The sequence below is a fragment of the Setaria italica genome, chromosome I, assembly GCF_000263155.2.
Source record: "Setaria italica strain Yugu1 chromosome I, Setaria_italica_v2.0, whole genome shotgun sequence".
Classification (NCBI taxonomy): Eukaryota; Viridiplantae; Streptophyta; class Magnoliopsida; order Poales; family Poaceae; genus Setaria; species Setaria italica.
Window position 1 is genome coordinate 28,393,840 of NC_028450.1, and position 11,377 is coordinate 28,405,216.

At 43.0% G+C, this 11,377-nt stretch overlaps 1 protein-coding gene across 1 annotated transcript; it reads left to right on the top strand.

Annotated features, from left to right (window-relative positions):
• Positions 1-6,236: 6,236 nt before the first annotated feature.
• LOC101759773 (sugar transport protein MST1) lies at positions 6,237-10,347 on the top strand. The gene is made up of 2 exons (XM_004952800.3): positions 6,237-6,667; positions 8,782-10,347. The coding sequence occupies exons 1-2, from the start codon at positions 6,520-6,522 to the stop codon at positions 10,209-10,211; spliced, it is 1,578 nt and encodes a 525-aa protein (XP_004952857.1). The 5' UTR covers positions 6,237-6,519; the 3' UTR covers positions 10,212-10,347.
• Positions 10,348-11,377: the final 1,030 nt, after the last annotated feature.

Here is an 11,377-nt window from a genome sequence, read left to right on the forward strand (position 1 = left end):
GCATTAAATTTTATATCACAATAGCAAAATTACTGATTTGGCAAGGTTATTATAAGGAAAGAGGAGGGAAAGTTTCATCATATGAGAGATAAGTTTCATCCTCATGATATCCATTAGGCTCGATTATTATGTTCTCAGTTTTGATAAAAATGTAATAAAATTGTATACTGAGACTAACCTTGGAGGAAAGGCTGATGAAGAAAAACCGATCTCGTGTGGATGAAGTAGAAGATAATTGCGAATACCGCTAATTGGACCACGAAGAATGACTTATGACAAGGATTAGAGTAAGAGAAACTTGCCAAAAATTTTAAACTATGATAGCGCTGCATGCTAACAGAAAAAATGGTCCTTTGCCTCTGGACACTAGGATAATAGGGAAGACTTTTGTCCCTATGAATAACAATTGAAATTCTTATCTATTCTTTTCTTTTGTTCTTCAATTTATATCTTTGGTTTAGAAAATGAAAAAAATTTCTTATTGAGCAATATAAAAATTGAGACTTTTTTATTTGACATTGGAATTTATATCAAGTTAGAACTGACACATTAATTCATCCATTATGTCCGTTAAATCACGTGAACATAACCCCTTTTTTCTGGACTAAAACAACATTTAAATTACCTTCAAAATTCATGAAACTTTTTGTAGTGATGTAATAGATGGAGATGAAACCATTTTGCGTAAAAACATGTATAAAGCATTTAAAAGTTTAAAACTAAAATTTATCAAAATAGACTACTTTTGAAAATTGTCCGAACTTTAGGGAAAAACCTTACTTTCCAAAATTGTGGAAAAATTCATAACATACCTATCATGGGGTGAAGTAATTTGTAAAATTATTTTCTATCATAGTTACTCAAAGATTTTTGAATTTATTTCTGAAATTTATTTTTGTGAAAGAACTTTAAAATTTATCTTTGTTAAAGCACTTCAAAATTCAATTTGTACCTTATGATATAAAGAAATTTTGTAAATTATTCATCCGACAATATGAATATTAGGTATTTCCCCACAATTTTTGGAAAGTAGTCTTGTGCCCTAAATATTCATATATTCTTTAAAGGTAGCATATTTGGTGAATTTTATTTTTAAGATTTTAAATACTACATAAGTGTTTTTATGCAAAATGGGTTTATCTGTTGTATCACTATAAAAAATTTCATAATTTTTGAGGTATTCGAAGGTTGTTTTGGTTAAGAAAAGAGGGGAGAGAATAAATGGTTTACTATTCATGTAAGTCAATCGACGGAATGGACCGAAGTATCAAGTAAGGAGTGAAAATTTAACCCAGTGTCAAAATTTTCAATATCAAATAAGTAAGCATCTCTATTTTTCCATTGCCAAATAGGGAATTTTCTCTTTGGAAGTTGGACTTTCGTGTCTCCCTTGTGAGTAATATCATGCATATTAAATGCATATGGCATATTATTTTTTCTGATAGCATGGTATAGAGAACAGATAGAAGGAAGTCGTATATCATGAAAATAACTTGGGGATTGCTATGAAAGAGTTGGAAACCATATACATGTATTGGGTCCATTGCCTGTCTCTTTGATACTCTTGACTCTCTTGAGCCTTGACCGAAGTTCACAAGTATTACCTTCAAAAAAAAAAGCTCACAAGTAGTTGGGCCACCAAGAACTTGCTAAGTCTTGTAATCTTGTTTATAGCTTTGAGATCCGTTTTCTTCGGTCGACGAGGATCGTGGCCTGCTGCCGTCTGTGAGATGGTCCACGAGGAAAAATATACTTTTGATAGAAGGGTGGTTGACCAGGACAAGCTTGAGTTCCTTCCTCTCTGAAACCAATTGTAGGCTCGACATTGATCAGACGACACAAAGGCCTTGGAAACCGAAATTGAGCAATCTGAGCAGAGATCTCGATGCATTTTAAGGTTGCGTCTGTATCTGAAAGCAAGTTAACATAAGAAGATGGGAACTTTGAATCTCAACTGAAATTCTGCCTGCAACTGTGTTAGCAGTTTCTTGTTTACAACCTGGAATAAATGAGTGCGTGAATGTCAAATTTCAAAAGTTACAGAGGAGAATGTGACCTGGTAAACAAAACAACCACAAGCTTAGTTACCAGCTCAGCTTTAGAAAACTAAAATTACCACTTCGATCAGCTGACAGGTAGCTTCACTTCATTGGGGATCGATTAGAGTCTTCGACAAGACTTACTACAAAAGATCTCAATGACGATATGATGAGTTGAGGATGTATAGCCAGTTTGCAGTCAGCACAAATAAGAAGTTTGTTTCAGTCAAGTTACAAATGATACTTGCAATCAATAACAAATATCTGTCGAAAAGTTCAGAACTTGTCGTGGTGGAAAGCTTCAGTGCTGAAAAAGGAAATGGTCCGCACTTGACTTTCAGCAGTCATCTGTAATAGGCAGCTAGGGATTTTATACTTCAAATGTGTTCTTCTTCTCGAATTTTCATTCAAATGATGTCAGGCAGGAAAGCTGTCAAAAGAAATGGGCAAAAGAATAATTGAATTGCTGATTCGGTATCCTTTTGCTAACTGACATTAGACACGTTGATTTAGTCTCAATTTTGGGATTCAGTAGGTAGTAATAACATCGAAAATGTAAATGTAGAATCACCGCACAATGAAAATCTTTTTTAACGGATGGCAAGAGTTTTGCCGAATTTTTATTAGAAGAGGAGAAATAAAACATTAAAAAACAGCTTATTGCAGCCTAGTAAAAGGTGCTCAACTGGGAAAAGGTAAAAAAACACCCCCCCAAACAACAACGAACCCCCCCTCCCTCAGGAGGAAACAAACCAACATTGCTTACAGACGGGGGACAAAAGAAACGCTAAGCTTTCTGTTGTAGGTCTTGGTTGCTGTGTTGTGTTGCCCACTAATATTGCTCAGGTTCTTCCTTAATTAGAAATGTCACGTTCTCAAAAGGCTTGCTCTTTTGATTGAATGTTCTTTTGTTTCGTTCTTTCCATATGTTCCACCAAAAATAAACGACAAGTCCATCAAAGTAGGATCTGTTCTGCCTTCCGATGAGCCTCCTAATTTGCTTCCACCAATTGTAAATCGAGGATGTCTCAATCGCTATCAGCAGATGATGCAGACCGAACCATGTAGCCAGGTGGCTCCATACTGCAGAGGTGTATGCGCAGTCAAAATTCTCTATTTAACTTATGGTAGTCTCTCAACAAGAGGACTAGTTTTCAACAGTTAATTCTAACTAAAAGCAAAATAAATTATCACAAAGCAAATATCTTAGTCTTGTGAATTGTGACAGCCATGCGTGTAAGTGTGTTGATGTGGATGTTACATATTGGTAGTTAGTCCACTAGATTAGTTCTCAAGGACCTATCCCTGGAATTATCTTATGTCGAAGTATATTCCACTGACGATGATGCCACAAGATATTAGTTTTAGAATTGAACGAGCTACCAATGTTTGAAGTCTCAAACTTCTATGTCCTCAGCGGCTGAAGATAACTTCAGTTATACTGTCTTCCTACCATTCTTTAGCCTAGCGTCTCTGTTTTTTTTTTGGGGGCGAGAAATGCTTTAGCCTAACCTAGTCGTCAGTCATGTGCAGAGTTTACCAAGTCCCTCTTATCAAGAGAAGAATGCATGTTAGTCTGCTGAGGCTAGATAAGACTTGCTTATATTAGTGCTTATAGGCACTAAGAAAATCACTTGTTTCATGAGGATAAGTTAGAATTTGTCCACCAAATGTTATTCCTTGCCAAAATTTTGGTAAAGCGTCTTCGGTAGTCCACATCAGAGTGTGCACTCCACCTATGATTACTCAATGAATGCGCATACTCTTCTGAATGGAGTCACAAATCTGATAACATCTATTTTGAGAATACCTTCTGAATATTTGTGACCTCAAGAGATATCAGAATACGCATGGGAGTAGAATTGTATGCGCTGACCATGGTGTAAAGAAGATGGGCTTTTTATCATGTCTTTCATCAGGAAACGAAAAGATCCCAAACCTATAGTAATGTGGCACATGTTGTGTATGTGACTGTCGCCAGATATAATATCACTTGCTGACTTATGACCATTTTTCGCTGTTCAACAGTTGATGATGACACAGAAGCTCCTTATCATCTTTTATCAAGTCATCCTCTTCCTGATTGACTCGAATCAGAGATAGGAAAATTTCGGTTCAATTATGAGCAGCAGTGCATCAGGGTACGTAGGTGAATGAACTCTGCCCTAGGCGTTCCTAGTAAGTTCAGTGAATTGAGGGATCTTTCTTTATCTCGAGGGAAAATACATTACAATTGATAAAGTCTTTGTCCAACAAGACATCAGTAGAATAGAAAAACTTTTAAGGATGCAAATTACTGCGAGAAAGAAGCACTTGTGCTGACAATGAAGCCACTAGCAGGTGCAGGAAAGACATCAGTAGAATAGAAAAACTTTTAAGGATGCAAATTGCTGCGAGAAAGAAGCACTTGTGCTGACAATGAAGCCACTAGCAGGTGTTGGACTGTGGATGGAGTTTCCTAAAGTATATACCAGTATTACCGATTTACCGTGTATATGGTATAGTAATAAAGATTCATATCGTGTCTTTTATTCAAGAGAAGAAAGAGATGTCAAGCGGGCCTACTAGGCTACAATAATGCGGCACATGCTATCAGCGACCAATTCTTTGTAACCAAGGATTAAGATTAACACGCCATCTGCGGAATTATGACTTCTTTTCTCGCTGTTCAAAACAGCAGTTGATGATGACAGATGGGCAAAGTCAGCAGCACAACTTGCAGTTGATGATGACAGATGGGCAAAGTCAGCAGCACAACTTGCTAAATTAATTAAAAGATGGAGAATTTCAGCGGGAAAGCATTCGTGTCTGTGTGTGCATGCGGGTGTTTGGGTCTCGGGGGTTTGCCAGAAAACAGTGTGGCACTGAAGACAAAACAAAACTCATCTAAAAAACTATAATGGTAAAAATGAAATGTACGAGCGGTTTTTAAACTTTTTCTAAAGTGTCCATGACCTCGTAAAAAAATATACTCCATCTGTTCCAAATTTCCAAATTGTAAGTCGTTTTGACTTTTCTAAGTACATATATATTATTAGCATCTAGATACTATAGGGAGTATTAGGTCCAAAATGTTGTAAGATGCCTTTATGATTTTGACTTGTCCATATGAAATCTCCACACTGACATACCACATCAGCACGTCTAAGAATATTTTAAGAATTTTGAACTTATGACATATATACCGCCACTCGTAGCTTTAAGGTTGGACCTACTAGTATGCAATGGTGAAGATTTTAGCTGAACCAACACCATGCCGGAAGTTCACAAATGCGAAAATATCATGGCTTGTAAGGCTGATAAATTAATGAACCCTAAGGCCAAGTACTTACAACGACAACAAGAACACCCAATGACAGTGAGAAAACAAAGGCCACGCGATGCAAGCGACCAACAAAGCAAACCACAACCGCCAGCAACAACCAGTGAGTGAAGTCCACCGCACTGACGACGAAACATCACCCTGCGCGCTGTAGCAGCCGGCAGAGGAAGGGGATGTTCTTCCAACTTGTTGGAGTAACTTTGGGTGCATACTCTCCGTGATCAACCCCTAACATGAAACGATATACTAGTAGATTACTAATAACAGAGTTTTTTTTGAGAGAGTCAGAATGCAGAAGTACTCGTTGACAGTTGAGTTTATTACTCCTGCTAGATGGGTGTTTGGTCTCTTTCTCAACTCAGCAACTTGAAGTATTAATCTTATATTTCTTTAATCTCTCTTAAAGTTCCTGTCACATCGAATGTTTAGATACGAATTAGGAGTATTAAACATAGACTAATTACAAAATCAATTGCAAGGCTAATTCGCGAAACGAATTTATTAAGCCTAATTAGTCCATGATTTGATAATGTGATGTTACAGTAAACATGTGCTAATCATGGATTCATTAGGCTTAATAGATTCGTCTCGCGAATTAGCTTCCATCTGTGTAATTAATTTTATAATTAACTCATATTTAGTTCTTTTAATTAGTCTTCGAAAATTTGATGTGACATGGACCAGGTCAAGGACACAAACGCCCCCTGCTAATTAGTCTGGCGTCCAAGTCTCACCGATTCTGACTTCTGAGCCTGCTGACCGATCCCCGAACGTGGCTCAGGCTTTCAATACTGACCGTGTGGGCAGTCGGCTGCTAACCAATGGGAAAGGAAAAAAAATACTAGTACAGAACAAAAAATATGATCGGCGCCATATGCTAGAGTGTATAAACACCTGACTCAGCAGCTGCTAGGTCCAGTATAAGTAGCATCCTGTCCGGACATCCAGTTCAAGAGCTCATCATCATCCAACGTACCACGCATTAGAGAGAGCTTGCCTTGCTCATCATCACCATCCAGCTGGAGCAACGTGAGCTCTCCCCGCGCGCGGCTAGCTAGCCTTGCTCCGAGTCAAAGCTCCGGCTGATCCATCGATCGATCGATCGATCTCCGTCGACCAGAGAGAGGTTGCAAGAAGAGGACCGGAGAGGTAGCGAAGATGCACGGCGGGGGAGTAGTACTCCCGGTGAACGGCGGCGGCGGGCCGGGCGCCGGCTACAGCAGCGAGATCACCTTCACGGTGGTGATGAGCTGCCTCATGGCGGCCTCCGGCGGGCTCATCTTCGGCTACGACATCAGTATCACAGGTCAGTATATAGTGCTAGCTGCTGTGTGGTGTGGTTAATCTATTGTACGCACATTCTGCTGTTCTTGTCTTGTGCTCCGGCGAGCAACGCACACAGACTCGAAAACCCCCTCTAGCTCTTTCCTTCTTCACGCGCGCGCTGCATCTATCTCCCCCCCTTTTTTAAGAAAAAAATCCTGCTGACTGAGTTTGGCCCATAATCCATGTGAGCTGTTCTCCACATGCCAATTCAAGACGCTCTGTCAGAGTAAGAGTTTGAGCAAACGTATGTACAGCTGCTCAAAAAACATTCACCCAAAGCCTTAAAAACTGAAGAACTCGCTCAGGAAAAGAAAACATCGATTTCGCAGAGGCAGACACCCCAGTGAACTACCGTTCTCCTTTTGGGTTAGACGGGTCATTATCACCGACGCTACGCTCCCTTTACTTGTAGAGAGCTTGATGATGCAGGGGACAGGACAGGACCTGGTCCGTGCTCTGACTTCCTGCACTGCCGCGCGTAGTTTCTCCTTGGGTTCGTCCGCATGTCTGAACTGGACTCCCAAAAGATCCCAAGCATGCCACCCGGAGAGGCGGAGGCACCATGTTGCATGTCCTTGAGAAATTTCCACTTGCTCGCGATAGGTTTTTTGGGTGTCACCTCCACCGTCCAAACAGCTATATATAGAATTCAACGCTACAGGGGCACGGATCACGCGTGCGGCGCAGAAATTAGAACACACGCGCACGCGCTAGGATATGGGACAAGGGGGGCCGCGTGGAATATGCAACTGATGTCGAGTGTCACCATCGTCTCGCGCCTAAACCAATCCTGTTCTCCTCTCAGGGGTCACGGTCGCCATGGCCAAAGAACAAATCGTTAGGTTCAGTGCGGGCTTTCGTAACGACTTCTGTAGTTTTTCTGTTTTACGAATTAAACAAGGCGAGGACAGAAATATGGACACAGTGCATCACATTTGGGTGATTAGTCATAGAACACGTGCGGCACGCACGTGTTTTCAAAAACTTACTTCCTCCGTCTTAAATTACTATTCGTTTTGGTTTTTTTAGATTTCTAATTTTTGCTACGTATTTAGATATACATATATCTAAGTTCATAAAAAAACTATGTATCTACAAATGCTAAAATGAATATTAATTTGGAATCGGAGGGAGTAGTAAATAAGAATTATATATTTATAGAAAATCTAACGAACAATAATTTATGTTTTGTATCGAACGTGTATAGCTTCACGGAAGTATAAAGAACGAGATCAAGTATTACTGTTCATTACTATCTCCAGCAAGTTTTGTTGTGACTCGTCAATCTCAAAGATCATTACAAAAGAAAAAAAATTTCCAACAACGTACAAAATTCACTTGTGAAATTTTTTTCAAGTATTTACCATAGAAAACTGGGATAAAAAAAAGTCAAAACTGATATAGCAAAAGGTTCTTATGTGGCTTTTCAGAACTGCTCACAATAATTTACTTTAACATTGTTTTGAAATGCTTTGTATCTTAGATAATGAAGCCTGTGTAGCACTCATGAGCTTGAAATAAAAAGAAGTAAATAACACACACCCCAATTATCTAACAAAGAGAAGCCATTGTCTGTATCCCTGTCTCCCCTTATCTTGATGCTTAACAACAAGGAGGATGATCACTCATTGCAATTGTGCCCAACTCATTGGGGAACTATGAAGAGCAACCTTATTCCTAGCAATGTTACAGCAGCAAGTTATATCCTTGAGTCAAACTAATTAGTTGATTTTGCTAATCTTCATGGAGCATCACAACATGCTCTGCCGCTCTGCCTTCACGCTTCACCCTCGCCCCACCCTAACCGCTCCTCCAGTCCTAACTGTTCCTGCCGCCGGATCCACTCTTCTGCATACCTAAGTTTATCATCTCGGGGCATGAGGAAATTATTTATGCACTGATTGGTGAAATAAAATGTACATTCACATATCGACAGGTACTACGTATGATCTATTTTACAAGTCAGTGATGGTTATTAGTGAAACTGAAACGTAATCAGTGCGATCAGCCGATCACCGATCGAGATGAATTATGTGCTGCATGTCATTTGATGATCAAGTGATTCAGTCTGCTTTTGGGATGGTGAATTTTCAGGTGGCCTGACGCAGATGCACTCGTTCCTGGAGGCCTTCTTCCCGGACATCATCGAGAAGATGAACAACGCGACGCAGGACGAGTACTGCATCTTCAACAGCCAGGTGCTCACCACCTTCGTCTCCTCGCTCTACCTGGCAGGCATGCTGGCCTGCCTGGTCGCCGGCCACATCACCAAGAGGATCGGGCGGCGCAACTCCATGCTCATCGGCGCCTCGTTCTTCTTCGTGGGCGCCGTCCTCAACTGCGCCGCCGTCAACATCGCCATGCTGGTCGTCGGCCGCGTCCTCCTCGGCTTCGCCGTCGGGTTCACCAACCAGTCCGCGCCGGTGTACCTGGCGGAGATCGCGCCGGCGCGGTGGCGCGGCGCCTTCACCAGCATCTTCCACTTCTTCCTCAACATCGGCATGTTCGTCGCCGACCTCGTCAACTACCGCGCCAACACCATCCCGGTGTGGGGCTGGCGCCTGTCCCTCGGCGTCGGCATCGTCCCGGCCATCGTCATCCTGCTCGGCGCGGCGTTCATCCCGGACTCGCCCAACAGCCTGGTGCTCCGCGGGAAGGTGGACGCCGCCCGCGCCTCGCTGCGGCGCATCCGCGGCGAGTCCGCCGACGTGGACGTGGAGCTCAAGGACATCATGCAGGCGGCGGAGGAGGACCGGCGGTACGAGTCCGGCGCGTTCCGGCAGATCGTCCGCCGCGAGTACCGGCCCCACCTCGTGATGGCCATCGCCATCCCGGTGTTCTTCGAGCTGACGGGCATGATCGTGGTGACCCTCTTCACGCCGCTCCTCTTCTACACCATCGGGTTCACGAGCCAGAAGGCCATCCTGGGATCCATCATCACCGACGTGGTCAGCCTGGCGTCCATTGCCGTCGCCGCCATGGCCGTGGACCGGGTGGGCCGGCGGTCGCTCTTCATGGTGGGCGGTGGGATCCTGCTGGTGTGCCTGGTGGGCATGTCGTGGATCTTCGGCGCGGAGCTGGGCGCCGACGGCGGGAAGGCGATGCCGCGGCCGTACGCGGTGGCGGTGGTGGCTCTGGTTTGCCTGTTCACGGCGGGGTTCGGGGTGTCGTGGGGCCCGCTCAAGTGGATCATCCCCAGCGAGATCTACCCGCTGGAGGTGAGGTCGGCGGGGCAGGGGATGAGCGAGGCCATCTCGCTCGCGCTCACCTTCGCGCAGACGCAGTCCTTCCTCAACATGCTCTGCAGCTTCAAGTACGGAACCTTCGCGTACAACGCCGGCTGGGTCGTGGTCATGACGGCCTTCATCTTCTTCTTCCTGCCGGAGACCAAGGGCGTGCCCATCGAGGCCCTCCGCGAGGTGTGGGCGCGCCACTGGTATTGGAAGCGCTTCGTCAAGCCGCTGCCCGCCGCGGCGCCGGAGACGCCGTCAGCAGCGCCCAAGGTGGCGGATGGGCCGGTTTAGGTTTCGCTTATAATCTCTTAACGCGTTGGTTGGTGGTACTGGGTGGGCCGGTCCGTGCGTCAATCGGCGGAAAGTGGCCATGCTCAAAAGCGAGACAACAAGGCCCCTCGAACATTCCGGGCCAAGAATCCGTAGCAACAGGGCTATCGTTCTACGGTTCTAGTGTCTGCTAGTTTGAAACGGTAGTAGAATTAGTACATTCCACGTTGGTAGTACTTAGGAAAATTTGTAACCATGTCGATGTAGTGGTAGTGGGATACCGTAATGTACGCAAGCTGTGCTTATGCAATATGCAATCTTCTTTGTAAAATTATCCTAACTTCCTAAGACACGATATGCTTTCGAAGGCCTAGAACTGGCGGAGTTGTTTCACTAAAGTCTAAACCGCTACTTATGGCATTTCTAGGACACATTTTAGACTAAAAGTTTCATGTATTACATCGTGAACACTGCCAGTGTAAATGAAAACTCTCATTGAGTTGCTTGTCTTTTCTTGCAATTTTCCAAATTTTCATAAATGATTCACATGTAAAGTGGTTCAATTTTGATAGTAATAAATAGAAACCCTTGCATTTCTAACAAGGCCTTAGACTGTTCAAAACATGCGTGCTTGACCTAATAACTTAACCGAACCGATTGATAGATCGAGAGCCAAATGATATATCCGTTAAAAGGCTTTGTAATGTTCAAATTTGAGCCTGAGGAAACAATCAAAATTAAGCTCAACTCCTATACATGATAGTTCCTCGTTCATCCCAGCAAACATATGATCTTGTGCCAACTTGTATCATTCTGTCCATTCCGCCAAACACAGGCTTAAACAATTCTACTCAACCAACCAATACCATCTAGGATCTTCACAGCGAGGCAAACCATCCAATCCATGTTCAACATCATACAAGCAAGCAAACACAAGCATGAGGTGCTAGAATTAGGGTTTCCAACCTTTTCTTGCCCCCAGCCAAAATTTGTGAATTTTGGCATTTTGGTTCAGAATTTTGAACTTTTGCTCAAATTCTAAATTTTAATTTTTTAATCTTTATTAGGCATGCTATTGAATCCATATGCTTGTTATGATCCATTGCCTTGTGATTTGGCTCCTATACCGCACCAAGGAAGAGTCGTGCTTCAAAAGCCAATTTTGTAGTCACATGAAGTGGTGGACT

Excerpts from the sequence above, each read along its gene's own strand:
- LOC101759773 (XM_004952800.3), top strand. The coding sequence starts at position 6,520 with ATGCACGGCGGGGGAGTAGTACTCCCGGTGAACGGCGGCGGCGGGCCG. Across the intron at positions 6,668-8,781 it reads CTACGACATCAGTATCACAG|GTGGCCTGACGCAGATGCAC; the intron begins GTCAGTATATAG and ends GTGAATTTTCAG.